At 37.6% G+C, this 25,377-nt stretch overlaps 4 protein-coding genes across 6 annotated transcripts; 3 read left to right on the forward strand and 1 right to left on the reverse strand.

Annotated features, from left to right (window-relative positions):
- Positions 1-638: 638 nt before the first annotated feature.
- LOC102620225 (glutamate synthase [NADH], amyloplastic) lies at positions 639-12,521 on the forward strand. Of its 3 annotated transcripts, XM_006490447.4 has the most exons (22): positions 639-1,473; positions 1,554-1,673; positions 2,318-2,431; positions 2,563-2,715; positions 3,017-3,117; positions 3,206-3,302; positions 3,797-3,906; positions 4,034-4,137; positions 4,316-4,495; positions 4,594-4,937; positions 5,022-5,092; positions 5,189-5,658; positions 5,797-6,666; positions 7,013-7,167; positions 7,468-7,629; positions 7,845-9,443; positions 9,935-10,153; positions 10,231-10,499; positions 10,653-10,958; positions 11,109-11,376; positions 11,511-11,768; positions 11,862-12,521. In XM_006490447.4, the coding sequence occupies exons 1-22, from the start codon at positions 1,081-1,083 to the stop codon at positions 12,150-12,152; spliced, it is 6,654 nt and encodes a 2,217-aa protein (XP_006490510.1). In that variant the 5' UTR covers positions 639-1,080; the 3' UTR covers positions 12,153-12,521. The 3 variants fall into 3 exon arrangements, with proteins under 3 accessions (XP_006490510.1, XP_006490511.1, XP_006490512.1); XM_006490448.4 differs by lacking the exons at positions 639-1,473; positions 1,554-1,673; positions 2,318-2,431; positions 2,563-2,715; positions 3,017-3,117 and adding an exon at positions 3,364-3,497 and having other exon boundaries at positions 3,206-3,280; XM_006490449.3 differs by lacking the exons at positions 639-1,473; positions 1,554-1,673; positions 2,318-2,431; ... (1 more) ...; positions 3,017-3,117; positions 3,206-3,302 and adding an exon at positions 3,364-3,505.
- Positions 12,522-12,683: 162 nt separating this feature from the next.
- On the reverse strand, positions 12,684-14,508 carry LOC102620871 (hypothetical protein). Its single transcript, XM_006490450.4, has 3 exons — positions 14,340-14,508; positions 13,284-13,441; positions 12,684-12,865 (listed from the first exon to the last, which is right to left on the reverse strand). Exons 1-3 carry the CDS (start codon positions 14,395-14,397, stop codon positions 12,842-12,844), a joined length of 240 nt encoding a protein of 79 aa, XP_006490513.1. The 5' UTR covers positions 14,398-14,508; the 3' UTR covers positions 12,684-12,841.
- A 1,920-nt stretch (positions 14,509-16,428) lies between these two features.
- On the forward strand, positions 16,429-19,371 carry LOC107178637 (RING-H2 finger protein ATL20). The gene is made up of 2 exons (XM_015534049.3): positions 16,429-17,442; positions 18,781-19,371. Exons 1-2 carry the CDS (start codon positions 16,746-16,748, stop codon positions 19,254-19,256), a joined length of 1,173 nt encoding a protein of 390 aa, XP_015389535.1. The 5' UTR covers positions 16,429-16,745; the 3' UTR covers positions 19,257-19,371.
- A 1,537-nt stretch (positions 19,372-20,908) lies between these two features.
- On the forward strand, positions 20,909-23,832 carry LOC102621162 (pentatricopeptide repeat-containing protein At3g49170, chloroplastic). The gene has a single exon (XM_006490451.4). It carries the CDS (start codon positions 20,944-20,946, stop codon positions 23,527-23,529), a length of 2,586 nt encoding a protein of 861 aa, XP_006490514.1. The 5' UTR covers positions 20,909-20,943; the 3' UTR covers positions 23,530-23,832.
- Positions 23,833-25,377: the final 1,545 nt, after the last annotated feature.

Raw genomic sequence — 25,377 nt, forward strand, 5'->3', positions numbered from 1 at the left:
TTCTAGGAAGATATCGAGTCCAATCTTAATTAGAAGAATATTATATACTTCCTAAGATGATTGCTTTTTGTAGTCTAACTTTTTGATGAAGATAAATTTAAGTCTAACAAATAGAAAATAATCTCAAATTCTATAAAAATTAGTTAAAAAAATATGAGGTACGAAAATGGCATTTAGTAAGGGCAAATCAGTCATTTAAAACACATCTTAAAATCCGGCACATACTTCCATTTTGAAGATATCTGTATTAATTTATTCCCTTTTAAGCACACACCACAACTGCCGTTCCAATAAGGCAAAATAACAGATAACTCATAAATTCATTCTTATCCAATCAAATAAAAATTTATAAGTGCACAAATAATTAAACACTTTTTACAATTTTTTTTTTTTTTAACCACGGTAGCCCGCGGAGGCTCGGCGCCGAACCTAAATCCCAACCGCAGAGGACCCAGCCAATGGTGGGGCCCACCACGAGCGGCTGTCTCGTGCCGCATAGTTTATAGTCCACGTGGCTATTTTTGAGATCCTGAGCTGTCACGTAACCAGGGATGGTGAGATCCGGTTTGTGGTCCCCACATGCACCCCCTCACTCTACGTTTTCTGTCTATAAATCCAAACGCTTATCTCCGTCCCAAAGAGCTACTTCTTACTCAAGATAAAACTTAAGCGCAGCAGCCAGCCCCTCTCAGGTAGGCGCTCTGCCCTAATCCAAATAAAAAAAAAAAAGTAATTTCTTTTTCTCAATCTCTTTATTCGCTACCTCGCTCATTTTCTGGGAAAATTTGTTCATTTTCCTGGGAAACAAAACAAACGAGTTCTTTCGGTTCTCTGTTGTTGTTACAGTCCTTCAAACCTCAATCTCGAAGAATCCGCGCGCCTTTTAAGGAGATTTTGGATTTTCTATTTCAAAAATTTCGTTGGATAGATCTGTTTCGGGATAGTTTGATTTGTAACCAAATTCAAATTTTAACCATCGGATCCGTAACTTATCAAAACGTCAAGCCTACTCCGAAAAGTATATTACTATTAATCAAACGAAAACGAAATCAAAAATTTTGATTCGACGACTTTTCAATAATGTCGGCAACGGCCTCGAGCTCTTTCGTCCAACTACGAGCGAATTCCTCGCTTACTTCGCTTAGCAGAAAGTCCGGTTATCCTCAGTCGAATATTGTCAGTCCTCTGTCTAGCGGAGGCAGAGCGAAGGCCGCACGATGCGCGGCGGCGAAAAAATCGACGGTTTTGGAGAGGAGATTCTTCGGAAACCAGCTGCGCTTGGCCGGATCAGAGCGGGTGCACTTGTGGCGCTCTGACGGTCCAGGAAAGTCACCGAAGCTTCGAGTGGTGGTCCGGTCGGCATTGTCTGGAGTTCCAGAGAAGCCGCTCGGATTATACGATCCAAAGTTTGATAAGGACTCGTGCGGTGTCGGGTTTGTCGCGGAATTGTCCGGCGAAAGCAGCCGCAAAACGGTGCGTTTTGGAATTTATGAATGCATTCGTGTTTTGTTTGGCGTTTTGGTTGACTTATTATTTAATTGTGATGTTTGTAGATAACGGATGCTTTAGAAATGTTGGTACGGATGGCGCATAGAGGTGCTTGTGGATGTGAAACTAATACTGGTGATGGAGCAGGAATTCTCGTTGCTCTTCCACACGATTTCTTTAAGGAGGTAATTTGATTTTTAAAATTTTTTTTTGTGTTTTTGCTTTTTTTTCTTTTTAATTTTATATATAATTTCATGTAACCATAAAATAAAATAGGAATTTTGTTCAATTTATTTTATTCTATTTTGTTATTTGATATTTTTTCAGGGAGAAAAAATTAATTCTTTTGAATTGTTTATATGAAATAAGCACTTATTTTATTTTATTTTGAGTGTGGTGTGTTTTTAAATAATGCCTCTTCTACAAAATTCAATTTAGGATTTTGAATGTTGAGTTTAATTGATGTGGGTTAAATTTTATGGTATGTTACTAGCATAGATTTGTTAGTCGTTCAACTGTTTCACTACTATTCAGTGTGTGGTAGTTTGTTTGAGGGTTTTTAAATCTTGATAATGATTATTGTTGAATTTATATTATTTTATTTTATTTTATTTTATTTTGAGTGTGGTGTGTTTTTAAATAACGCCTCTTCTACAAAATTCAATTTTGGATTTTGAATGTTGAGTTTAATTGATGTGGGTTAAATTTTATGGTATGTTACTAGCATAGATTTGTTAGTCATTCAACTGTTTCACTACTATTCAGTGTGTGGTAGTTTGTTTCAGGGTTTTTAAATCTTGATAATGATTATTGTTGAATTGCCAATCAGGCTGCCAAGAATGTTGGTTTTCAACTTCCCCCGCCTGGTGAGTATGCTGTTGGTATGTTCTTTTTGCCCCAATCTGAGAACCGGAGGGAGGAAAGCAAGAAAGTATTTACTAAGGTAATTTTCAGAACCAAGTATGTTTCTCATATATTCATTTGCCCATCATTTTTTTATGTTGCCAAATTTTTCTTCATCTTTTAAAGATGGTACATGCTTTAATATTTTGAGGAAAATTGTTGTCCATGAAGGTTGCCGAGTCTTTGGGCCATACAGTTCTTGGCTGGCGGGCTGTGCCAACTGATAATTCTGGATTGGGCAATTCTGCCCTGCAAACAGAGCCAGTGGTGGAGCAAGTGTTCCTTACACCCTCCCTTAGGTCAAAAGTTGATTTTGAGAATCAGGTGCAACTTTTGTGTATTGACTTAGGATTTCAAACATATATTGTGTCATTCTCTTTTCTTAAAAATAATCTAACAATACTTGTTGAAATAACTTAACAACCTTATAAGTTGTGAATAAGATAAATTTGGCATGGATAGTATGGGGCATTTGCTTTAGTTTCAGTTTTTTTTCATTCATTTAAATAATTTATGGATTGATCTTCTACAGGAGTACCATAGCTTCATATCTTTATGGGATCGTTGGATTACTGTTTTTAGCTCAAACAGTTGATTGATGTTTGTACTTTGTACTGCTTTACAGATGTACATACTCAGGAGGGTTTCAATGGCTGCTATAAGAGAGTCATTAAACCTTGAACATGGGGGTGCAAAGGACTTCTATATATGTTCCCTTTCCTCACGGTCTGTGCAGAAAAAGCTATCTTGTTGGTTTATGGTATAATCTATTATAATATAGAGAATATATTAAATATCATTACTCTTCATGCAGGACTGTTGTTTACAAAGGTCAGTTAAAACCCATTCAGATGAAGGATTACTATTATGCAGATCTTGGCAATGAAAGGTTTACGAGCTACATGGCCCTGGTAAATATATAATCCATTCACTTTCCTTCTTTGTCCACTAACTTCATACTTTAACAAACAGCATGGATCCATCGGTAACTGAAGAGATGCAAGGTTGAGGAATGACTTCTGAGGCATTGAAGTTTGAATGATCTCTTAAGTTCTTCCACTCCCTTGATTACTATTTGAATTTGGATGCCGGATTGGATGCCTTGGGTGAGTTGGTAAGGAACCTCATTGTCAAGTACATCATGTTTGCAGAAACTTGCTGCAGTGCTCTCAATGGTCTGTTGTTTGAGGTTGAACTTCCAATTTAGTGGTGGATAGGCAATTGTGTTTGGCCAATATTGCTAGGGCTTCCATGCATTTTGTATTTGCACTGTTGCATGAAGTTTATTTAAGTGCCCTGGGCGCAATTTCATATCAGAAGTTTCAGATCAGTTTCCCATATTTGAATTAGAGTATTAGATCAAATTCTGTATAACAATCTGCATTATTTTTATTGTTGGACGCAGATACATTCACGATTTTCTACAAATACGTTTCCTAGCTGGGATCGTGCTCAACCCATGCGTATCTTGGGCCATAATGGGGAAATTAACACCCTACGAGGCAATGTAAACTGGTAATCACTAAAGAAACTAGTAATTTATACTGTTGAATAATGTATGAGCTGGCTTGTATGAATACTTTTACTTCACTGATCTTGTTAAATTTGGGAGTAATTAAAATAATACTGACTGACCATACAGGATGAAGGCACGCGAGGGTCTACTTAAGTGCAAGGAACTTGGCCTGTCCAAGGATGAGATGAAGAAGCTTCTGCCAATTGTAGATGTTAGTTCATCTGATTCAGGTGAATTTTAACTTTACATTGACTGATGCTTATTCATTAACGAAGGTTTAGAATTATCAAATGAATGGATACTTTATGTTTGGCCATTCAATTTCTATAGAAGTTATGAAGACATGTCAAATGGGCAGCTATCAATTTTGAAATGTATGTATCTGATGTTTCTGGTACCCACAATTAGGAGCTTTTGATGGTGTCCTTGAGCTTCTGGTTCGAGCTGGTAGAAGTCTTCCTGAAGCCGTAATGATGATGATCCCTGAAGCGTGGCAAAATGATAAGAACATGGATCCTCAGAGGAAGGCCTTGTATGAATACTTCTCAGCTCTTATGGAGCCATGGGATGGACCCGCCCTTATATCATGTAAATTTCACTTCCATTTAAATTGCTCTATTTGGGAATTTTTTTCCTTCTTTTTTTTTTTAAAATAAATTGTTTCTCATGGAAAATTTCATTTGCAGTTACTGATGGCCGTTATCTGGGAGCTACCTTGGATCGCAATGGACTGCGTCCTGGTCGATTCTACATCACTCACAGTGGACGGGTTATCATGGCTAGTGAAGTTGGTGTAGTGGATATTCCCCCTGAAGATGTTCTCAGAAAAGGAAGACTTAACCCTGGTATGATGCTTCTGGTAGATTTTGAGAAGCGCATTGTTGTAGATGATGAAGCCTTGAAGCAGCAATATTCACTGGCAAGGCCTTATGGGGAGTGGCTTCAGAGGCAAAAGATAGAACTCAAGAATATAGTTGAATCCATTCACAAATCTGAAAGGGTTTCTCCTGGCATAGCCGGAGTTCTACCTGTACGTCTTGCTTCACTTTGATGCTTTACAATGATTTTCCTCCTTCTCAGTTGATATTCATGATGGTTTATAATGTAAATTTAGGCATCTAATGACGATGACAACATGGAGAATATGGGCATTCATGGTTTATTGGCTCCATTAAAAGCTTTTGGGTAGGTTAATTTATGTCTTTCATTTTGTATAGAAGGCTTGTTTTATATGCCTCTGTGGATCTTAAATAACATTCAAACTTTTGTGTCCATCTGCAGTTACACTGTTGAAGCTTTGGAAATGTTGATGCTTCCCATGGCAAAAGATGGCACAGAGGCTCTTGGTTCAATGGGCAATGATGCACCCTTGGCAGTAATGTCTAATAGAGAAAAACTCACTTTTGAGTACTTCAAGCAAATGTTTGCTCAAGTAACAAATCCTCCAATTGATCCCATCCGAGAAAAGATAGTTACTTCCATGGAGTGCATGATTGGTCCAGAAGGTGTCCTGACAGAAACAACTGAGGAACAATGTCATCGCCTCTCTCTAAAAGGTCCTCTATTGTCTATTGAAGAGATGGAAGCAATTAAAAGGATGAATTATAGAGGTTGGCGAAGCAAGGTTCTCGACATAACTTATTCAAAGGACCATGGGAGGAGGGGATTGGAGGAGACTCTGGACAGGATTTGTGCTGAAGCACGTGATGCAATCAAGGAGGGTTATACGTTATTAGTTCTTTCAGACAGAGGTATCACATTGGCTGCATTGAGAGTGGATTTATATTCTCAAATCTATGACAAGAAAACATCTTATCCGTCTGATTTTTTTTTTTTGAAAAAATTTATAAACTGTCTCTCTCTCTTTGACCATTCCTTTTAATCTGCAGCTTTCTCATCGAAGCGTGTTGCTGTGAGCTCCCTCCTAGCCGTTGGTGCTGTCCATCACCATCTTGTCAAAAATCTTGAGCGCACTCGGATAGGATTGATAGTTGAATCGGCTGAACCAAGAGAAGTGCATCATTTCTGTACACTGGTTGGATTTGGTGCAGATGCTATATGCCCTTACCTGGCGACAGAGGCAATTTGGAGATTGCAAGTTGATGGAAAAATTCCACCAAAAGCTAGTGGTGAATTTCATTCAAAGGATGAGCTGGTCAAGAAGTACTTCAAAGCAAGCAACTATGGAATGATGAAAGTTCTTGCGAAAATGGGGATTTCCACTTTGGCTTCGTATAAGGGTGCTCAGATTTTTGAAGCTTTGGGCCTTTCATCAGAAGTGATAGAAAAGTGCTTTGCAGGAACTCCTAGCAGAGTAGACGGAGCAACATTTGAGGTGCTTGCCAGTGACGCTCTTCACTTGCATGAGTTGGCTTTTCCAACTCGGATTTTACCTCCTGGAAGTGCAGAAGCTGTAGCTCTGCCAAATCCTGGGGATTATCATTGGAGGAAAGGTGGTGAGATTCACTTGAATGATCCTCTTGCGATAGCAAAGTTGCAAGAAGCTGCAAGGGGTAACAGTGTTGCTGCTTATAAGGAATATTCCAAGCGCATCCAGGAATTAAATAAAACCTGCAATTTGCGGGGGCTCTTAAAATTTAAGGAGGCAGATGTGAAAATACCGCTGGAGGAAGTAGAACCAGCCAGTGAAATTGTAAAACGGTTCTGTACGGGGGCCATGAGTTATGGATCTATATCATTGGAAGCGCACACAACACTGGCGACTGCTATGAATAAAATTGGTGGTAAATCAAACACAGGTACGTTTTTGGCGTACCGTGTTGTGTTGTTGCTTTTAATTGAAGTGTCTGTTAGAACTATGGTATAACTTTTATCAAAGCTCCCTATCTGTTTTTCTAAAAATATGTTAATGTTAATATACCAAAAATTATAATCTTTCCTTGATAAGAAGGATAGCTTTTTTTTTTGGGGGGGGGGGGGGGGGGGGGGGGGTCAACTCCGGGGGAATTGCCTGAAGTTATGGTTTCTAGCGTTTGCTGGCTTCCAGGCTTTAATCTTCGCGCACTTCAACTGGTTCCTTATTAGCTTTTCTATATTATGTTATTTGATGAAAATTTTGAACTTTTTTTTTTAATATCCTTTTAGGTGAGGGAGGTGAGCAACCATCTCGTATGGAGCCTCTTTCTGATGGTTCCATGAATCCAAAAAGAAGTGCGATCAAGCAGGTCGCAAGTGGAAGATTCGGAGTGTCAAGTTACTACCTAACAAATGCTGATGAACTACAAATAAAAATGGCTCAGGTACATGTTTGACAATATTTCTTCTGATAATTATGCGACTAAAAGGTTATATGGTTACCCTCTTAATGTCATCTCTTCCTATTTAGCCCCTGTATTCCTTTTGGAACAGAGGTTCCCATGTTTATGATTTTATGTTCATGGCAGATGATGCTGTCTCTGCAAAAGCACCTAAGCACCTCTGGGTGCTTTTGCATCTTTAACTGATACCTACACTTGAATTTGGTGAGGTTAAATATTAACTGTGTTCTTTTCTTCTTTGTGATGAATTTTATTTTAACTTTGCCCTGCCTGGTTAAACAGGGAGCCAAGCCTGGTGAAGGTGGTGAACTTCCTGGCCACAAGGTTATAGGAGACATTGCTGTCACCAGAAATTCTACGGCTGGGGTGGGACTTATCAGTCCACCCCCGCATCATGATATATATTCAATTGAAGACCTTGCCCAATTGATATACGATCTTAAGGTACATGCATTTGCTGCTTTATCTACTTATTTCTTTGGTCTGTATGGTTTATATGCTTGTTGTTATGGCCATTCAAGCCTTGCTTCAACTTCTTTCTATTTCTATTTCCTTGAAGTAGAATTTGAGGTCTTGGTTTTTAGAAAATAGATTTATTTGGAATGGAAAAATAATTCCCATTGAATTGTTTCCACCTGACACTGTTCTATGTTCCACAGAATGCCAATCCTGGGGCTCGGATAAGTGTGAAGTTAGTATCTGAAGCTGGTGTGGGAGTTATTGCCAGTGGGGTTGTGAAGGGGCACGCTGATCATGTCTTGATATCAGGTCATGATGGAGGTACTGGGGCTTCTCGATGGACTGGCATAAAAAATGCTGGCCTCCCATGGGAACTTGGTTTGGCTGAAACCCACCAAACTCTAGTTGCTAATGATCTTCGTGGCCGGACAATTCTCCAGACTGATGGTCAACTAAAAACTGGGAGAGATGTGGCCATTGCTGCACTTCTTGGTGCAGAAGAGTTTGGCTTCAGCACTGCACCACTTATTACGCTTGGCTGTATTATGATGCGGAAGTGCCACAAGAATACCTGTCCTGTTGGCATTGCAACTCAAGATCCAGTTCTTCGTGAAAAGTTTGCTGGAGAACCTGAGCACGTCATTAATTTCTTTTTTATGCTAGCTGAAGAGTTGAGGGAGATTATGTCTCAGCTTGGTTTCCGAACAATAACTGAGATGATTGGTCGTTCAGATATGCTTGAAGTTGACAAGGAAGTCACAAAGACCAATGAGAAGCTGGAGAATATTGATCTCTCCCTGTTACTTAGACCTGCTGCTGACTTACGGCCTGAAGCTGCTCAGTATTGTGTCCAAAAACAGGATCATGGCTTGGACATGGCTTTGGACCAAAAGCTTATCAAACTGTCCAAGGCTGCCTTGGAGAAAGCTCTTCCCGTGTACATTGAAACACCTGTCTGCAATGTGAACCGTGCTGTTGGGACAATGCTTAGCCATGAAGTGACTAAGCGTTACCACTTGGTGGGTCTTCCTGCGGATACCATTCACATAAAACTTACTGGAAGTGCAGGACAGAGCGTTGGAGCTTTCCTTTGCCCTGGCATCTTGTTGGAGCTTGAAGGTGACAGCAATGATTATGTTGGTAAAGGCTTATCAGGTGGCAAGATTGTTGCGTATCCTCCAAAGGGAAGTCTTTTTGATCCAAAGGTAAACATAGTCATCGGTAATGTGGCTCTCTATGGGGCTACAAGCGGAGAGGCATATTTTAATGGCATGGCAGCAGAAAGATTCTGTGTCCGTAATTCAGGGGCAAGGGCTGTTGTAGAAGGTGTTGGTGATCATGGATGTGAATACATGACAGGCGGGACGGTTGTTGTGCTCGGCAAAACTGGAAGGAATTTTGCAGCTGGTATGAGTGGTGGTATAGCTTATGTTCTTGATGTGGATGGAAAATTTAGATCTCGATGCAATCCTGAGCTTGTTGATCTTGATAAGGTTGAAGAAGAAGAGGATATTATAACTCTGAGAATGATGATACAGCAACATCAGCGTTACACAAACAGCCAGTTGGCCAAAGAAGTACTTGCTGACTTCGAGAATCTTTTGCCTAAATTTATAAAGGTTTTCCCTAGGGATTACAAACGTGTTCTTGCAAGCATGAAAGTAGCAGCTGCCCAAGAGGCAGCGGAAGATGCTGTTAAAGATGCTGAGGAGCCTGATGAGGCAGACTTCAAGGAGAAAGATGCCTTTGAGGAGCTCAAGAAGATGGCAATTGCATCTTTGAATGAGAAATCAAATCAGGTAAGACCTAAAACTGAATCTTCACATTTGTTCTTACCTCACCGATAATAACAAGAGAATATCGGGTTTTGGCCTTTGCATTTTATACTTCTCTCCTTTTCATTATCTCAAGAAGCTTGTGCATGGTAGTAGTAGTCCTTAACACTTGCATTTTTTAGTCCATTTCTACCCTTAATTCTCTCCCCATCTTTATTTTCTTATATTTCTAATCTATTTTTTTTCCAAAAAAGAAAGGGTAGATAAATTATTTTAAAAGCAATTTTTAAAGGAAAATCTCTATCCTTTAAATTGTTGTGTAATTATTGTCAACAAATAACGGTTTTAAACCTTTTGAGAGCTGATGTATTTGTTTCCAGGTTGAGATTAGGAATTAACCAACACATAGTTTTTGTGGTAAAAAGTGGTGTCTGTTGATGTTTGAATTAGCCTAATGGTGGCTTGTATTAGTTTGCGCATGTGTCTAATCTTAGCGCGAATGTGGAAATTTACAGGAGGCAGAACAAGTTGAACCAACCAAGAGGCCTAGTCGAGTTGCTGATGCTGTTAAGCATCGAGGTTTTATTGCTTATGAGCGTGAGGGTGTTCAATATAGGGATCCTAACATTCGTATGAATGATTGGAAGGAAGTTATGGAGGAATCAAAACCTGGCCCTCTTCTGAAGACGCAGTCAGCCCGCTGTATGGATTGCGGTACTCCTTTCTGCCATCAGGTATGTATTGCACCATTTTAGGTTCTCTTTATTCAAACTTTTACCTAAACTAAATACCATTCACATAACTATTGCAGGAGAACTCTGGGTGTCCTCTTGGCAACAAAATACCAGAATTCAATGAGTTGGTGTACCAAAATAGGTGGCGTGAAGCACTAGATCGGCTTCTTGAGACAAATAACTTCCCAGAGTTTACTGGCCGAGTTTGTCCTGCTCCTTGCGAAGGTTCTTGTGTACTAGGCATTATTGAGAATCCTGTATCTATCAAGAATATTGAATGTGCCATTATAGATAAGGCCTTTGAAGAGGGGTGGATGGTGCCCCGCCCACCTCCAAGGAGAACTGGGTATGTCCTTTTCTTTCCCCAAGCTATCTTTGACTAATTCTATTCAATCAGTTTCTCGACTGAAATGTTCCCTTTTTATTTAACTTTGCCAGCTATTTATGTTCATAGTTTATTCTTCCTCTGAGACCATCCTTTATGGTGTTGTAATCACAGGAAAAGAGTTGCAATAGTTGGAAGTGGACCGGCTGGGTTGGCTGCAGCTGATCAGCTAAACAAAATGGGCCATTTGGTGACTGTCTATGAGCGTGCAGATCGAATTGGTGGGCTTATGATGTATGGTGTTCCCAACATGAAGGCTGACAAAGTAGATGTAGTGCAAAGGCGGGTTAACCTTATGGCCGAGGAAGGTGTCAAGTTTGTGGTGAATGCTAATGTTGGAATTGATCCTATGTACTCTCTTGATCAGCTTCGGGAGGAGAATGATGCTATTGTATTAGCAGTAGGCTCCACAAAACCTAGGTAGGCTACAGATAAAAGGATGTCGTAGATGGTCGATAACTAATTTCTTATTGTTGCGTTGTCTATCTGTTTTTAGTTATGTTAGTCAGCATCATTAGAACTAATTAATTAAGTGAATGACTATCTAAACATGGTTATTTTTTGTTCCAGGGATCTTCCTGTACCCGGAAGGGATTTGTCAGGCATCCATTTTGCAATGGAGTTCCTTCATTCAAATACCAAAAGCTTGCTAGATAGCAATCTCGAGGATGATAGCTACATTTCTGCCAAGGGGAAGAAAGTAGTTGTTATTGGTGGAGGAGATACTGGTACGGACTGTATAGGTACATCTATTCGTCATGGTTGTAGTAGCATCGTAAATCTAGAGCTTCTCCCTCAGCCTCCACAAACTAGGGCTCCTGGCAACCCTTGGCCTCAGGTACTATGTTTTCTAATGCTGTCCCATCTTCTGTCAGGGTATAGTGTACTGAGCAAGGGAATATCACACTTGTGCACCTTGTTTACATGTCTTTACTCTTATGTACTTATTATCATCTCCTTTTGGGTTGGCAGTGGCCTCGTGTATTCCGTGTAGACTATGGACACCAGGAAGTTGCTGCCAAATTCGGCAAAGACCCAAGGTCATATGAGGTATTGACAAAGCGGTTTATTGGAGATGAAAATGGGGTTGTGAAAGGACTAGAGATAGTACGTGTGCATTGGGAGAAGGATACTAGTGGGAAGTTTCAATTCAAAGAGGTTGAAGGCTCTGAGGAAATAATTGGGGCCGACCTAGTCCTTCTGGCCATGGGATTCCTTGGCCCTGAAGCGGTAAGTATTCTAAATTTCTTCTATTGATTACACTTTCTTCGTACTAAAACCATTGAAAGTATTTCTCATATTTGATGATTTTCTTCCCCCCAGACGGTGGCAGAAAAGTTGGGACTGGAGCGAGACAACCGATCAAATTTCAAGGCAGAATACGGTCGCTTTGCAACCAGTGTGGATGGTGTCTTTGCAGCTGGGGATTGCCGGCGTGGCCAGTCTCTTGTGGTATGGGCAATCTCAGAGGGCCGCCAAGCTGCTGCTCAAGTGGACAATTACCTCAGCTCTTCTAGCGACAGCCAAGAGGAGGATTTTGTCAAGATGCAACAAGGCTTCACCAAGAGGCCGCAAGACTTGAACAAGAAGCAGCAACACATTGTCATGACTTAGGTGATCCCAATTATTTTCTTTCTCATACAGTGGTTAAAAAGAAACAGAACCGGTACACAATACACAAAAGTTTGTTCCAGAACCCCATGGATTCTGCTAGTTAAATGATGAAGTCTGTTGGTATCTAGTGAGACATGGCTGAGGTGAGGGACTTGCGAGGTTTAGCTTGAGCAGAAAGCGAGAAGGCAGGCATTGGGCGATTCAATATAGGTTTTTTTAGCCTTTTAGGTTAAAGTAAAACTTGGCGTTCTTTCTTGTTTATAGTTTTGCGGCGCTTTGGTTGGTTATGAGTTTGGTTAATTATGACGGAACATTGTACAGTTCTCTTTTTAATTATTGATTGGGAAAGAAAATATGGTATTTTATTTAGGAGCTCTTCTCTCTTCTCAAGGTTGCCAAAATCTTTATTCCAATTCTGAATAATTCAGGTCACGAATTCATGTAGAAGCTGCTAAGGCTAAACTGTATTGCAAGTTTTTAAAAGACCTTAAATATTTCTGCCGGTCCCCATCTTTTTATCAATCCAAGAAATTAGAAGCAAAAATTATTTCAATAACCCACAATAAGCTAGGTGGAATTAAGGAGGTTCTTTCATCTATCACCCCATGAAATCATCAAATACAAATATCAGCAAAGAAAACTATTAGATTGCATAAGTGATGCTTCCACCTCCAACTCTGGTTTGCACATCAAGCTTCTTCAGTGAATCCCATCTGCATAAGATCAATAAAAAATTAAAAAAAGCGCGCACACAGAAATATCAGAAAAGAAACTAGGGAAAAAGCGCACACACACAAATAAACAGCGCACTTAGATTGCATTGTGGTTTGCACAAAGTCATGCACATTGGGTGTTTCGAAACCTTATATACATCAAATAAAATCTTTCCTAGAAAGTTTCAAGTTCTTTGGAAAGGCGTATAGACAATCACATGTAACGGAGGCTAACTGAAATTCTGGTTATCATAGATTGCAAATTGGCCTCATGGACTCACTTACACTTTGAAAGCATGGCTTGGAAAAGCCCTTCATGAAATATTCTAAAGCTTCGGCAAGCAGCTTACTTCAAACAACACAAAAGCTATGAACTCTTAAGTTCTAGTAAAGTTGGAAAAATAAATTATATTCTTACCATTATAGCCTCTATCTCCCTGTTAGAAACAGGTGTACGTTTTGGCTGAAGAGAAGCTTTTCCTCCTACAGCAGTGTTTGCAGGTGCTGCTGGGACATCTGAGCTTGATCTAGCACTGAGATTTTGATTTGATGCAGATTGGGTTTGTGAAACAGAGCCTATTCATAGACAATCAAGATTCTTTAAGATGATTATGAATATGAAACATGATTTATCCAGAACGGAGAATATAAAACAAGAAATAAATAGAGTTCAACCTTATAAAATTGTGACAGATACACAACTTTCACTCTTAACTTTCAAGATTGTCAAAATCTGTGTTATCTGGATGAAACCAGCTATCTCAACTTATTCGTGTTTCCTTGTTTGGGATACAATGTACACAAAGCAATTTCAAGAAATCAAATCTTCAGGATAAACATAGATTCAAAATCCTCCTCTCTGTCTGAGGAATTGGAATTAAGCCATCTAAGAAGAAATGTCGTTTCAAGAACCAATTATTAATGTCTCATACTGATATACATATGCAAAGTATGTTCATGTTCGAGTTCCTTCTCTATGGTAGCAGTCTTTGCCCTATTCCCACATTAATGGGACCCTCCCCACTAATCTTATTCTTTTCCTCATTGAAACTTCATATATTATAACTATCTTTCGATAACAGTGTCCTCAACACTAAATAGATTCACAACAACCAACTGTATACTAAATCCAGCATCTGTAACTCAAGGCATTTCGTTCAATTCAAAAAGCTCAAAATACTTTCAGACACAAAAATGAGTCAAACTGAAGATCATTCCACTAAATTTCAACATACGAAGTCCAAATTCTATTAAAGATCAAAATTTTCAACCAAATTGGAAAACCCACCAATTATTCCAATCAAAGAGCAAAATTTAAGCAGGCAAAGCCATGACTTAATACAAAGAACATTTGGAACCCAGCAAGCGCAAGCAACAAGGAAGCAAAATGTCAAAGGCAATCATATAAATTTATATACAATTTCATAAAAGAAGTAATAAAGATTAAAACTAAGAAACAAAGAGAAAAATTTACCTGAGGCTGATGATTTGGGGTGTCTCTGTGGGAACTTAATTCGCGGAATTCGCCTCATCGTTTTTGCTTCTCACTTGAACTTGCTCTTTCTTTGCTTTCTGATCAGCTCAGCTCTGTCTCTAAAAGGAAAGAAAAATCGCAAAAGATAAAATAAAATTATTTGTTAGCATTTTGCATTACTACGCTCGGCTGTTTAAAGAGAATGACTATTTAAACCCCTCTACCCACTCACTAAATTTTAATATTATATAAACTCATATTTCAAGTAAAAAAAATAAAAATAATAAAACTCATCTTAATGCCTAATATGCCCTTGGCAATAACTCAATTTTCAGAATTCTGCAGCCTCTTTCCTTCTCCAATTCTTTTAAGTGGCTCTTTCTACTTCTCTACAGCCCTTTCTCAAATTCTTTCTCCTTTTAATTTAATGTTAAGGACATGTACAAATCAAATACTTCATCGACTTTAGTCGCTTTATTTTTTTCTCCTTAATTCTCCATGTATTTTAAATGCACTGTTAGAATAAAATTTAGGAAAGCAACAATTGATGAACAATGTTTTATAATCATGCTAAACAGTAGAACTTAAGCAATTAACAATGGCCCATTTTAGCATGGGGAAAATTTCTTAGTGAAATTGAAGAGAAGCTGTTAACCTAAACATTTAACAACTTTGTTGGATCTTCTTGTGATTAAAGGGGGTGATGAAGAAAAATTCAAAGAAAAATGAGTGGATATAAAGTATATTTACAAATAGTTTCAAGACGAAAGTTGAGTAATTTTTTTTAATATAAACATATGCTTTATCTATAACAGTAATTTATATTAGGAGCATTTTAGTACTATAATTTTTTATTAAAAAATGGAATTTTGAGTAATTTAGTGGGTATTGGTAGAGAAAAAAAAAAGCCCACTCTATCTTAAGTTGTGCAATTCTACCTCAATTTGGTATGAGAAAGTGCTAAAATACCCCTCTTATCAAACATTTTAGATTGCTGCGTCTTAATTTTGGGATAAAATTACTGATTTACAAGGGTGTTTACTGTAAACTGCATAAACTCGCATATAAGCTGCGATGAATTCTTCATGCGGGAAAAAAAAATTAAGGTTTAGTTATTTAGGAAGCCTCCATTAGTTAGTCAACTCAGATTTATTGTTAGTCACATCTGGATTGTTATGCTATTAAGTCCTTTTTTTTTTCAAGTAGGATAGTCTTTCTTACATAATTTATTAATTTAACAAAAATATTATCTTATATGTTTAATTATCTTTTTGATCAACAAAACTTTTGTTTTCCCACGGAATTCTCTAAAATTTTATGTTTCACTATTTTATTATGTTTTCGCTATGTTGATTCTACAAATAAAATTCTATCAATTGGTAAGACAACAGATACTGCATTGAATAATAAGATTGGAAGAATCATTACAGAGTTTGGAATCGATATTAGTAAAGACATTAAGCTTAAATCCATTATTCCAATATATGTTAGAAATATTATATAGATATATTTTAAATTGGTTCAATTAAAACTATATTTGACAATAAATAGAGAAAGATAGAAGAGAGTGGTATTGATATAAGAAACTTGGAGTTTGAATTTATTAGTTTAACAAAAATATTATCTTACATGTTTAATGATCTTTTGATCAACAAAACTTCTATTTTCCCACGGAATTATCTAAAATTTTATGTTTCACTATTTTATTATGTTTTCACTATGTTAATTCTACATATAAAATTATATCAATTGATATTAGAACAGACACTGCATTGAATAATAAGATTGGGCGCATAGTTACAAGTTTAGAATTGATATTAGTAAAAACTTTAGGCTTAAATTCATTAATCCAATAAATGTTAGAAATATTATATACATATATATTTTAAATTGGCTTAATAAAAATCACATTTGACAACAAATAGAGAAAGATAGAAGAGAGTGGTATTGATATAAGAGACTTGGAGGTCGAATTTATTCACATGAGAATTGATATAACGGATTTGACATTCCATTTCTATCACATAAAAGTTTTGGAAGTGTTGTCTTTTGTTTTTGCTTATATAATAATTACAAGAAACATTTCATATCCCCAATATAGATGAAATAAAATCATCTCGAAAGGGCAAAAGACACCAAAGTTAATTAAAATAGGATTATGTAAACAAGTGAATCGTTCACATCACATTTGCCTTCTTCCCATTAGCAAAATGACACCAAAGTGAAGCCATCTTGCACGGTGCATTGTGGCCTTTCATATATTAAAGGTCAACAAACTCATGACCTCATCAAAAATTTTTCATTAAGTAAACCTTGTAATATAAAATTCCAATGTCACGCTTTGAACTTTAATTAATAATACTCTTAACGCATCAATCCAAGAGCACTAATATTCTCTTTACCAAAATGCACATTTTCAAGCTCTCCTTCATCATCGTCGTCATCTCTTCGTCCCTCTCATTCTTCACAGCAACCACCACCATACAAAACTGCAGCTCCGTCAGCTGTCGCCGCGACGAGCCCTGGATTCGGTTCCCCTTTCGGATCACAACCCGGCAGCCGGAATCCTGTGGCTATCCAGGCTTCAATGTATCCTGTGACAGTAGTTCAAGCCAAACAATTCTTGAACTCCCGTCAGGAAAATTTTCCCTCCAAGCTATAGACTATGACGCACAACAAATTTGGATCAACGACCAAAGCAACTGCCTCCCGCAAAAGATTCTCTCACTTAACCTCTCAGGCTCTCCATTCAAAGCTCTTTACAATCAACAATTCACATTCTTTAATTGCTCTTCGAGTTACTTGCAGTACCGTTTGAATCCGATTGGTTGCTTGAGTGGTGCAAATTTTACAATCTTTGCTACTTCATCGACTAGAGTTGTCAATAACTTTATACAATCGTCATCGTGTCGCTTTGTCGCGAGGGTTCAGGTTCCTGTTGATTGGCCATTTTATGACCAGGTGGTGTCTTCGGACCTGAGTGATAATCTCAGGCTCACGTGGGATGAACCCCAGTGTGGAGACTGTGAGAAGGGAGGGGGGCGCTGTGGGTTCAAGAACAATTCCAGCACCGAAATTGGTTGCTTATCTTTACATCATAGAGGTAATAATTCTTCCATTAACTAATTAACTTTCTTAATGCACTTTTCAATTTTCTTCTAATTGCTTGATTCGTCATTTAGTACTAAAAATAATTAGTGTTGACAGAAGGCATTTCTTCTTTCTTTTTGTGGGAATTAAGTTGGGTTGTAGATCGTTTCTTTAGGTTAAATAAAAGTTAGGCCGGCCTTTTCTATCTTCCGAGCAAAATATAAGATCAAAGTTATGAAACTTTGATACAATGTGCCCTCAGTCTCTCTGTTGGAAACTTCAAGTTTTTCATAGTTGGGTTTTTAAGTTTTCATTACGCTGATTTAATTATGATAATTTGTGTATTAATTACAGAAAACTTAAAAGTCAGCAGGACAAAACTTGCAGTCGTAACAAAAAATTAGAGTTTATCAGAGAGTGAGGGCGTTGTGCCGTACAACAGTTATATTGTAGTATAATAAAATAGGGTTAATTAATTTTTTTATTCATCTTTTTTAATACATGCCAAGTTTGAGTTTAGAGAATGCAGATTAAGATGTGTTCTTCGGTCTTTGTCAACCCCATATAAAAATTTCGAAGTACTTCGCAATCTGACAAAGTAAAGGGTTGAAGAAACAGTATATGTGCATACTAAAATAATAAGCATTAGGACTAAGATTGATTTAACATTTTAAGGAATTCATTAGACTTAATTTGATTATGGCTTAAGATTTTTATTTTAGTAATTTATGTACTGCAAATATTTAAGTAGTTAAACTGTGATCAATATTGAAATAGTCAGCAACTTAATTTTAATCTGTATTGACTTTGAGCCAGCCTTGTGTGCGGATTTTTCAGTGCTTTTTCCTTGATTAAAATTATTATTATTATTATTATTATTGTTATATATAAGGCAAGTGATTGGCCTTATTGAAGATAAGGGCTGACTAATATTATAATATAACTCCAAAATTATCAAAATATGGACGATCAACAAAGAGATTTGGAGCGATCATTATTATTTCTTTTGAGTGGGTTCAATATATGCTTTCCAGACTCTAATCATGGCTTTCGGTTAAGTTGACCTTGACATGAAACCGCCGAGCCAACGGCTTGATTGATTTTAGTCAATACCTTAAATATTAAGCATAAGAAGATTTTCCACCGCAAATAGCTAGCTTGAGGCTTGATGCCATTCGAACCTGACAAGCTTTCATGTTCCACAAAATACTTGATGGTTATTCACAAGTGGCTGCAACAGTTGCAAGAACATAAACATACAGACGTAATCACCACTTAGTAGTAGTGTTTCTAATCATCACCAAACAGAAGAATTGTTACTAAAAATTAACTAAATTCAATCAACTCGCAGAAATTCCAAAGGCTGCACGGATTGCAATAATGGTGGGAGCAGGAGTGCCAACAATGTTATGCTTACTAGGGCTTGCATGCATCATCTGTGCCAAGCTCAACTCCCCCGACACAAGAAGAAGACGCCGCAGCAACTATAATTTCCCGGAATTCAACCCCACAGTTGCCCCGCAGCCCACAGTCATCGCCGGCCTCGATGGCCCGACAATCGAGTCGTACCCGAAAATAGTCCTCGGAGAGAGCCGGCGACTGCCGAAGCCCGATGACAACACCTGCCCTATTTGCTTGGCGGAGTACAAGCCCAAGGAGACACTCAAGACAATACCGGAGTGCACCCACTGCTTCCATGCAGATTGCGTTGATGAATGGCTTCGCTTGAATGCTACTTGTCCTGTCTGTAGAAATTCTCCTGCCAGATTGCCGCCACTACCTGCTGCTGCTGCTGCTGCGGATGATGATGATGATGATCATGCATGATTTTCGGCTCCAGTTGCTTAGGCCTCCAATTATAAATTTGTATATAATGATTTTTGGTTGTGATCAGCGTAGAGTGTGCAAAAAAATGCTTTTTATTATTAGCTGTTGTGTATTTTTTCCGCAGTACAAAATATAAAAATTTTCTAATTAAGTTCCTTAATGAATTAAAAAATAATAAACCAGCATGAGCTAACTATACAAATAAAATAGTTCTAAGGGTGTGGTCAGATTGGTTGCAATGCAGTTGTAACAAGAGCTAACTAGCATGAGCTAACTATCAAAATCCGAATTTGATTCTTAAGGATAATAAGAGAGTAAAAATTAGAATTCTGCTATTTGAACTCTTGGACGACAGAAACGTGGGTCTCTTTGTCTGTTGCTTCAACTCCATTCATCATCATTTATCTGTTACTTTTTTTATTTAAAAAATAAAAATAATCAGAAGAAAATATTAAAATAATGAAAAGGAAATCACAAAAGTAACGAAAAGAGATGACAATAGCAACACTTTTTTACAATTAATTTTTCTTGTTGTCCTCTCTCTCTCCATCTCTCACCTCTCATTTAACGTGAGTCATCTGCATTTAACAAGGAAAAATCAGTTCTCTCTTTGTATCTCGCTTATCACAAGGAAGAAGTTAGATCTGGATCTGCAAACAGAGGCAACTTGATAAAATTGGTACTGATTAATTGGTAAGTTGGTGACTCTCATTACATTCAAATAAAACTTTTGTTGTGTTCTATATATTTAAATGGTTAGAATATTTAACTTAAATTGTAAAAATTCATAGATTTTTTCTTTTTATATATTTAAATTGTTATGAATTGTTATGATTTTTTTAATTTAAATGGGTGGTAATAATGGAATAAATTATAATTATTTTTGAATGTGTTTTATATATGTTAGGATTTTTTCTTAATTTAAATGGCTGGAAATAATGGAATAAATTATAACAATTTCTGAATGTGTTTTATATATGTTAGGATTTTTCTTAATTTAAATGGCTGGAAATAATGGAATAAATTATAACAATTTCTAAATGTGTTTTATATATGTTAGGATTTTTTTTAATTTAAATTGCTGAAAATAATGGAATAAATTATAACAATTTCCAGATGTGTTTTATATATTTAAGTTGTTAGGATTTTATAATTTAAATTGCCGGATATAATGGAATAAATTATAAAAATTTGTGGATGTGTTTTATATATTTAAATTGTTAGGAATTTTCGTTACTGGACAAAAATGTTATATAAGTTTCTTAATACAAATGTTAATTATTTTGTAGAAATGGAGATGACCAATTGCGGGGGATTGATTTCCTCTTCCTTCCAAATGAACGGAAAGGGAAGAACGAAGGAGGGGAGTAAACTAAGGACTGGAAAATCTAACTAGGGAGGGAGGAGATAAAAAACTGAATTTATACCTGTTTTCCATACAATTAATTCTTTATTTTATTATTTATTATGGGCCCACGCAAAACTAAAAGAAGACTAAAAAAACGGAGAAACAGCAATGAGCGCTGCATTTCTGTCGTCCTTTATTCTTCTTTTAGTTCCTTTATTATTTTCTTAAAAATTATAATTGAGCATTATTATTTATTTATTTGAGCTTGCTCACCCCTTATCTTAAAAAAAAAAAATATATATAAACAGAATGGAAACCACAGCCAGTTAGCCGTTAAAGATGATGACGCTCTCTCTTCCCGCTCCCGCCAAAATCCCTCCACTTTCTTCTTTCAAACCCTCAAACCCTTCCCGCCAAAACCTTCCTCCGTCGTCATCACCACCGTTCATCGCCCAACCCACCACTTCAGAACCTCTCAGCAACCGCCTGATCTACCACCTCAATGAAGGCCGTGTCCAGAAGGCAATCTTCACCCTCGATCTCATGACACAAAAAGGCAACCACCCGGATCTCGACACGTATTCCCTTCTCCTCAAATCCTGCATCCGGTCACGCAACTTTCACCTCGGCAAACTTGTTCACTCCCTCTTGACTCGGTCGAAACTCGAGCCGAACTCAGTTATCTTGAACTCTTTAATTAGCTTGTATTCGAAATGCGGTGACTTGAATGAAGCCAATAAGATATTTAAATCAATGGGGAATAAACGAGACATAGTTTCTTGGAGTTCAATGATTTCTTCTTATGTAAATCGTGGTAAACAAGTTGACGCAATTCATATGTTTGTTGAAATGCTTGAATTGGGGTTTTGCCCAAATGAGTATTGCTTTTCGGCTGTCATCAGGGCTTGTTCGAACACAGAGAATGTTGCAATAGGGCACATAATTTATGGATTTCTGCTAAAATGTGGTTATTTCGATAGCGATGTGTGTGTTGGGTGTGCGTTGATTGATATGTTTGTGAAGGGCAGTGTTGATTTGGAGTCAGCATATAAGGTGTTTGATAAAATGACCGAGAAAAATACTGTTGGATGGACTTTGATGATAACGAGATGTACACAATTGGGTTGTCCAAGAGATGCTATCAGGTTGTTTTTGGATATGATATTAAGTGGGTTTCTACCAGATAGGTTTACACTGAGTGGGGTTGTTTCAGCTTGTTCTGAGTTAGAGTTGTTTACTTCAGGGAAGCAGTTACATTCGTGGGCTATAAGGACGGGATTGGCTTTGGATGTTTGTGTTGGTTGTAGTTTGGTGGATATGTATGCAAAGTGTACAGTGGATGGTTCTGTGGATGATTCCAGGAAGGTGTTTGATAGGATGCTGGATCATAATGTTATGTCTTGGACTGCAATTATTACAGGGTATGTCCAAAGTGGAGGGCGTGATAAGGAGGCTGTGAAACTGTTTTCTGACATGATACAGGGTCAAGTGGCGCCAAATCATTTCACATTTGCTAGTGTACTAAAAGCATGTGGAAATCTTTTGGATTCAAGCGTAGCAGAGCAGGTTTACACCCATGCCGTGAAAAGGGGCCGTGCTTTGGACGATTGTGTGGGAAATTCTCTTATCAGCATGTATGCTAGGTCTGGGAGGATGGAAGATGCTCGGAAGGCTTTTGAATCTTTATTTGAGAAGAACTTGGTTTCTTACAATACGATGGTTGATGCGTATGCCAAGAATTTGAATTCTGAAAAGGCCTTTGAACTTCTTCATGAAATTGAAGATACAGGGGTTGGGACTAGTGCTTACACCTTTGCTAGTCTCTTGAGTGGAGCTTCAAGTATTGGTGCAATTGGTAAGGGTGAGCAAATCCATGCCCGGATAATAAAATCAGGGTTTGAATCAAATCACTGCATTTATAATGCTTTGATATCCATGTATTCTAGGTGCGCAAACGTAGAAGCTGCTTTCCAAGTTTTTAAGGAGATGGAAGATAGGAATGTTATATCTTGGACTTCAATGATTACTGGTTTTGCAAAACATGGATTTGCAGCAAGAGCTTTGGAAATATTTTATAAAATGCTTGCAGATGGTATAAAACCAAATGGTATCACCTATATTGCTGTTTTGTCAGCTTGTAGCCATGCAGGTTTAATTTCTGAGGGATGGAAACACTTTAGGTCAATGTATGATGAGCATGGGATTGTTCAAAGAATGGAGCATTATGCATGCATGGTTGATTTATTGGGTCGATCAGGGTCCCTCACAGAAGCCCTTGAGTTTATCAGATCAATGCCTCTCAGTGCTGATGTTCTGGTATGGCGTACTTTTCTTGGAGCTTGCCGAGTCCATGGGGATACAGAGCTGGGAAAACATGCTGCAGAAATGATACTTGAGCAGGATCCCCAAGATCCAGCAGCACATATCTTACTATCAAACTTGTATGCTTCTGCAGGCCACTGGGAATATGTGGCAAATATCAGAAAGAGAATGAAAGAGAGAAATTTGATTAAAGAAGCGGGCTGTAGCTGGATAGAGGCGGACAATAAGGTACACAAGTTCCATGTGGGAGAAACGTCACACCCAAAAACCCTGGAAATTTATGCTGAACTCGACCAATTGGCTTTAAAGATAAAGGAATTTGGCTACCTCCCTGATACCAACTTTGTTCTTCACGAATTAGAGGAGGAACAAAAGGTGCAATATCTGTTCCAACACAGTGAGAAAATCGCTGTTGCATTTGGTCTTATTAGCACATCAAAATCAAAACCCATCCGGGTGTTCAAGAATCTCCGTGTTTGTGGAGATTGTCACACGGCTATCAAATACATCTCTATGGTTACAGGGCGTGAAATTGTCTTGAGAGATTCAAACCGATTTCACCATATCAAGGATGGAAAATGCTCTTGCAATGACTACTGGTGATATGCTTCCGATTTCATTTTTTATGCTGCGGACAACACTCCCAAGTTGTTGTAGAAGTAGGAGATAACTGGTAGCTATGATTAGTCATCAGTTTTTTAAGTAATTGTACACTATCATTGTTTCCATTTTAGAGCATCCATTGCTTGTTCTGCTGATGCAATTATAAATAGGTCTTGTTTGCTGCTGGTTCAGTAAGGCTAAGGATGCATCATTTCATTTGTATGCTTTCTTTTGTTCTGTGTGTAAAAATTAAAGTTGGTTATGTACACATTCACTAGCTTTACTGGTGGTGGTTCTGCTGTCCGTTTTTCTTGGATTCTTTTCCTCTGTTCTTTTTTGACTGTAAAAAAAAAACCTCTCTGTGATCAAAATATATACGAGTCATCAAAGCAAACTTTCACCATCCAAAAGTCATGAAAAGTTTATTGAATTCCTGTAATTTGTCACATGCATTCACGTGCAACTTAAGATGGGGTCACTGCCACACATCAGCCAACAAACCAATCATAGAGTTCCACTTCTCAACTCAGCTCCAATCTCGTTAAATCCTGTGAGTGACACATGTACCTAGATTGCTTATCGTGTCACAATTAGTTTCCTTCCTGAAAATCCATTTTTAATGCCCGACTTTGTTGCCTTTCAGAATACCAAATATTTAATTTCTTTGCCCGTTTGCCTTTGAAACAAAAGCTTGAGCTTATTTTATTTCATGGCCAATGGTTCAATGACTATTCTTGATATTGTTTGATCACGACAAGCAACTATTTTTTAAACAAAGGAAAATGCCAACTTGCCTTCATCATACAAAAGATTTTTTTTTTTTTTTTGTTATCGTACACAAGATTTTTTTTTTTTTTTAAAGTTTCTTAATATTATGATACTCGTGCCTTGTAACATAAATTGACATAAATTGAGACAGGTAACAAATATCTTAAGAAATATAACAAAAAAAATTATGAAGAGAAATGTAAAATCAAATAGATATTAATATTAAATTGAATTAAGAGGGAAGGCAAGAAAAATATGAAGCATGATGAAACCATTTTCTTTTACATCTCTTAAAAAGCCAACCATGATCAAATTGAGTAGTCATGTTGTATTTTTCTTATAATCAAGTAATCACAACGGTTGAACTAAATTTATATAAAATTCAAATATGTGAATCAATCAAAGATGCTCATAAGCTTCAATCTTGGAATGGAGTCCCAAGACGAAATGTCAAAGACAAAATCTTTTTGTTATAATTTTTAATATATTTTATTTTTTAATGCTTCGGTCTTGTTAATAAAAAGTTAGATTGATGAGGGTTGGTTCAGGGTAAAATAGTCTTTATCATTTTTATAATTTTTCGGTTAGCCAATCAGTTTTGCGAATGTGTCCAAATCTAAAATCTCATCTGACATATTTCTTTAGACAAAAATTTAACAACTCAACACCGAACACGAAATATCGGCACGTCAGTGACGAGGTTCGTTACACGCTACCTCAATTTCCGGACACGTGTCCGCCCGACATGACAACTGAACATTCCTTGTGAAATCTTTTTCAAAAACACACCAAAAAAGCCAAAACTCAAAAAGCAGCTGCACAGAGAGGACACGTACTCACATTCTAGAGTCCCAATCAAGAGCCCTGGGCCCCAGAACCACGCATTGGGTGGAAATCGAATCACTGGCTCCCAAATCCGAGCTCCACGTGTCTCCAGACAGATTTCAAACCGTCCACGTCTCCCGTTGAAAAATCCAAGTCAGTGGCTCACAAAGGCCCATGTGGCAACCACCAGATGGACCACGATCAATTCAACGGCCGCGATTTAATGCTTTTTATAGTCTCGGATATTTTAATTCA

The sequence above is a fragment of the Citrus sinensis genome, chromosome 9 (assembly GCF_022201045.2).
Source record: "Citrus sinensis cultivar Valencia sweet orange chromosome 9, DVS_A1.0, whole genome shotgun sequence".
Classification (NCBI taxonomy): domain Eukaryota; kingdom Viridiplantae; phylum Streptophyta; class Magnoliopsida; order Sapindales; family Rutaceae; genus Citrus; species Citrus sinensis.

Coding starts and splice junctions, on each gene's coding strand:
- LOC102620871 (XM_006490450.4), bottom strand. CDS start 14,397: ATGAGGCGAATTCCGCGAATTAAGTTCCCACAGAGACACCCCAAATCA. Junction 13,442..14,339: donor CCCCAAATCATCAGCCTCAG/GTAAATTTTTCT, acceptor GTCTATGAATAG/GCTCTGTTTCACAAACCCAA. Junction 12,866..13,283: donor GGGAGATAGAGGCTATAATG/GTAAGAATATAA, acceptor GATCTTATGCAG/ATGGGATTCACTGAAGAAGC.
- LOC107178637 (XM_015534049.3), top strand. CDS start 16,746: ATGCACATTTTCAAGCTCTCCTTCATCATCGTCGTCATCTCTTCGTCC. Junction 17,443..18,780: donor CTTATCTTTACATCATAGAG/GTAATAATTCTT, acceptor ATCAACTCGCAG/AAATTCCAAAGGCTGCACGG.
- LOC102621162 (XM_006490451.4), top strand. CDS start 20,944: ATGATGACGCTCTCTCTTCCCGCTCCCGCCAAAATCCCTCCACTTTCT.
- LOC102620225 (XM_006490447.4), top strand. CDS start 1,081: ATGTCGGCAACGGCCTCGAGCTCTTTCGTCCAACTACGAGCGAATTCC. Junction 3,303..3,796: donor TTACGAGCTACATGGCCCTG/GTAAATATATAA, acceptor TGTTGGACGCAG/ATACATTCACGATTTTCTAC. Junction 6,667..7,012: donor TGGTGGTAAATCAAACACAG/GTACGTTTTTGG, acceptor ATATCCTTTTAG/GTGAGGGAGGTGAGCAACCA.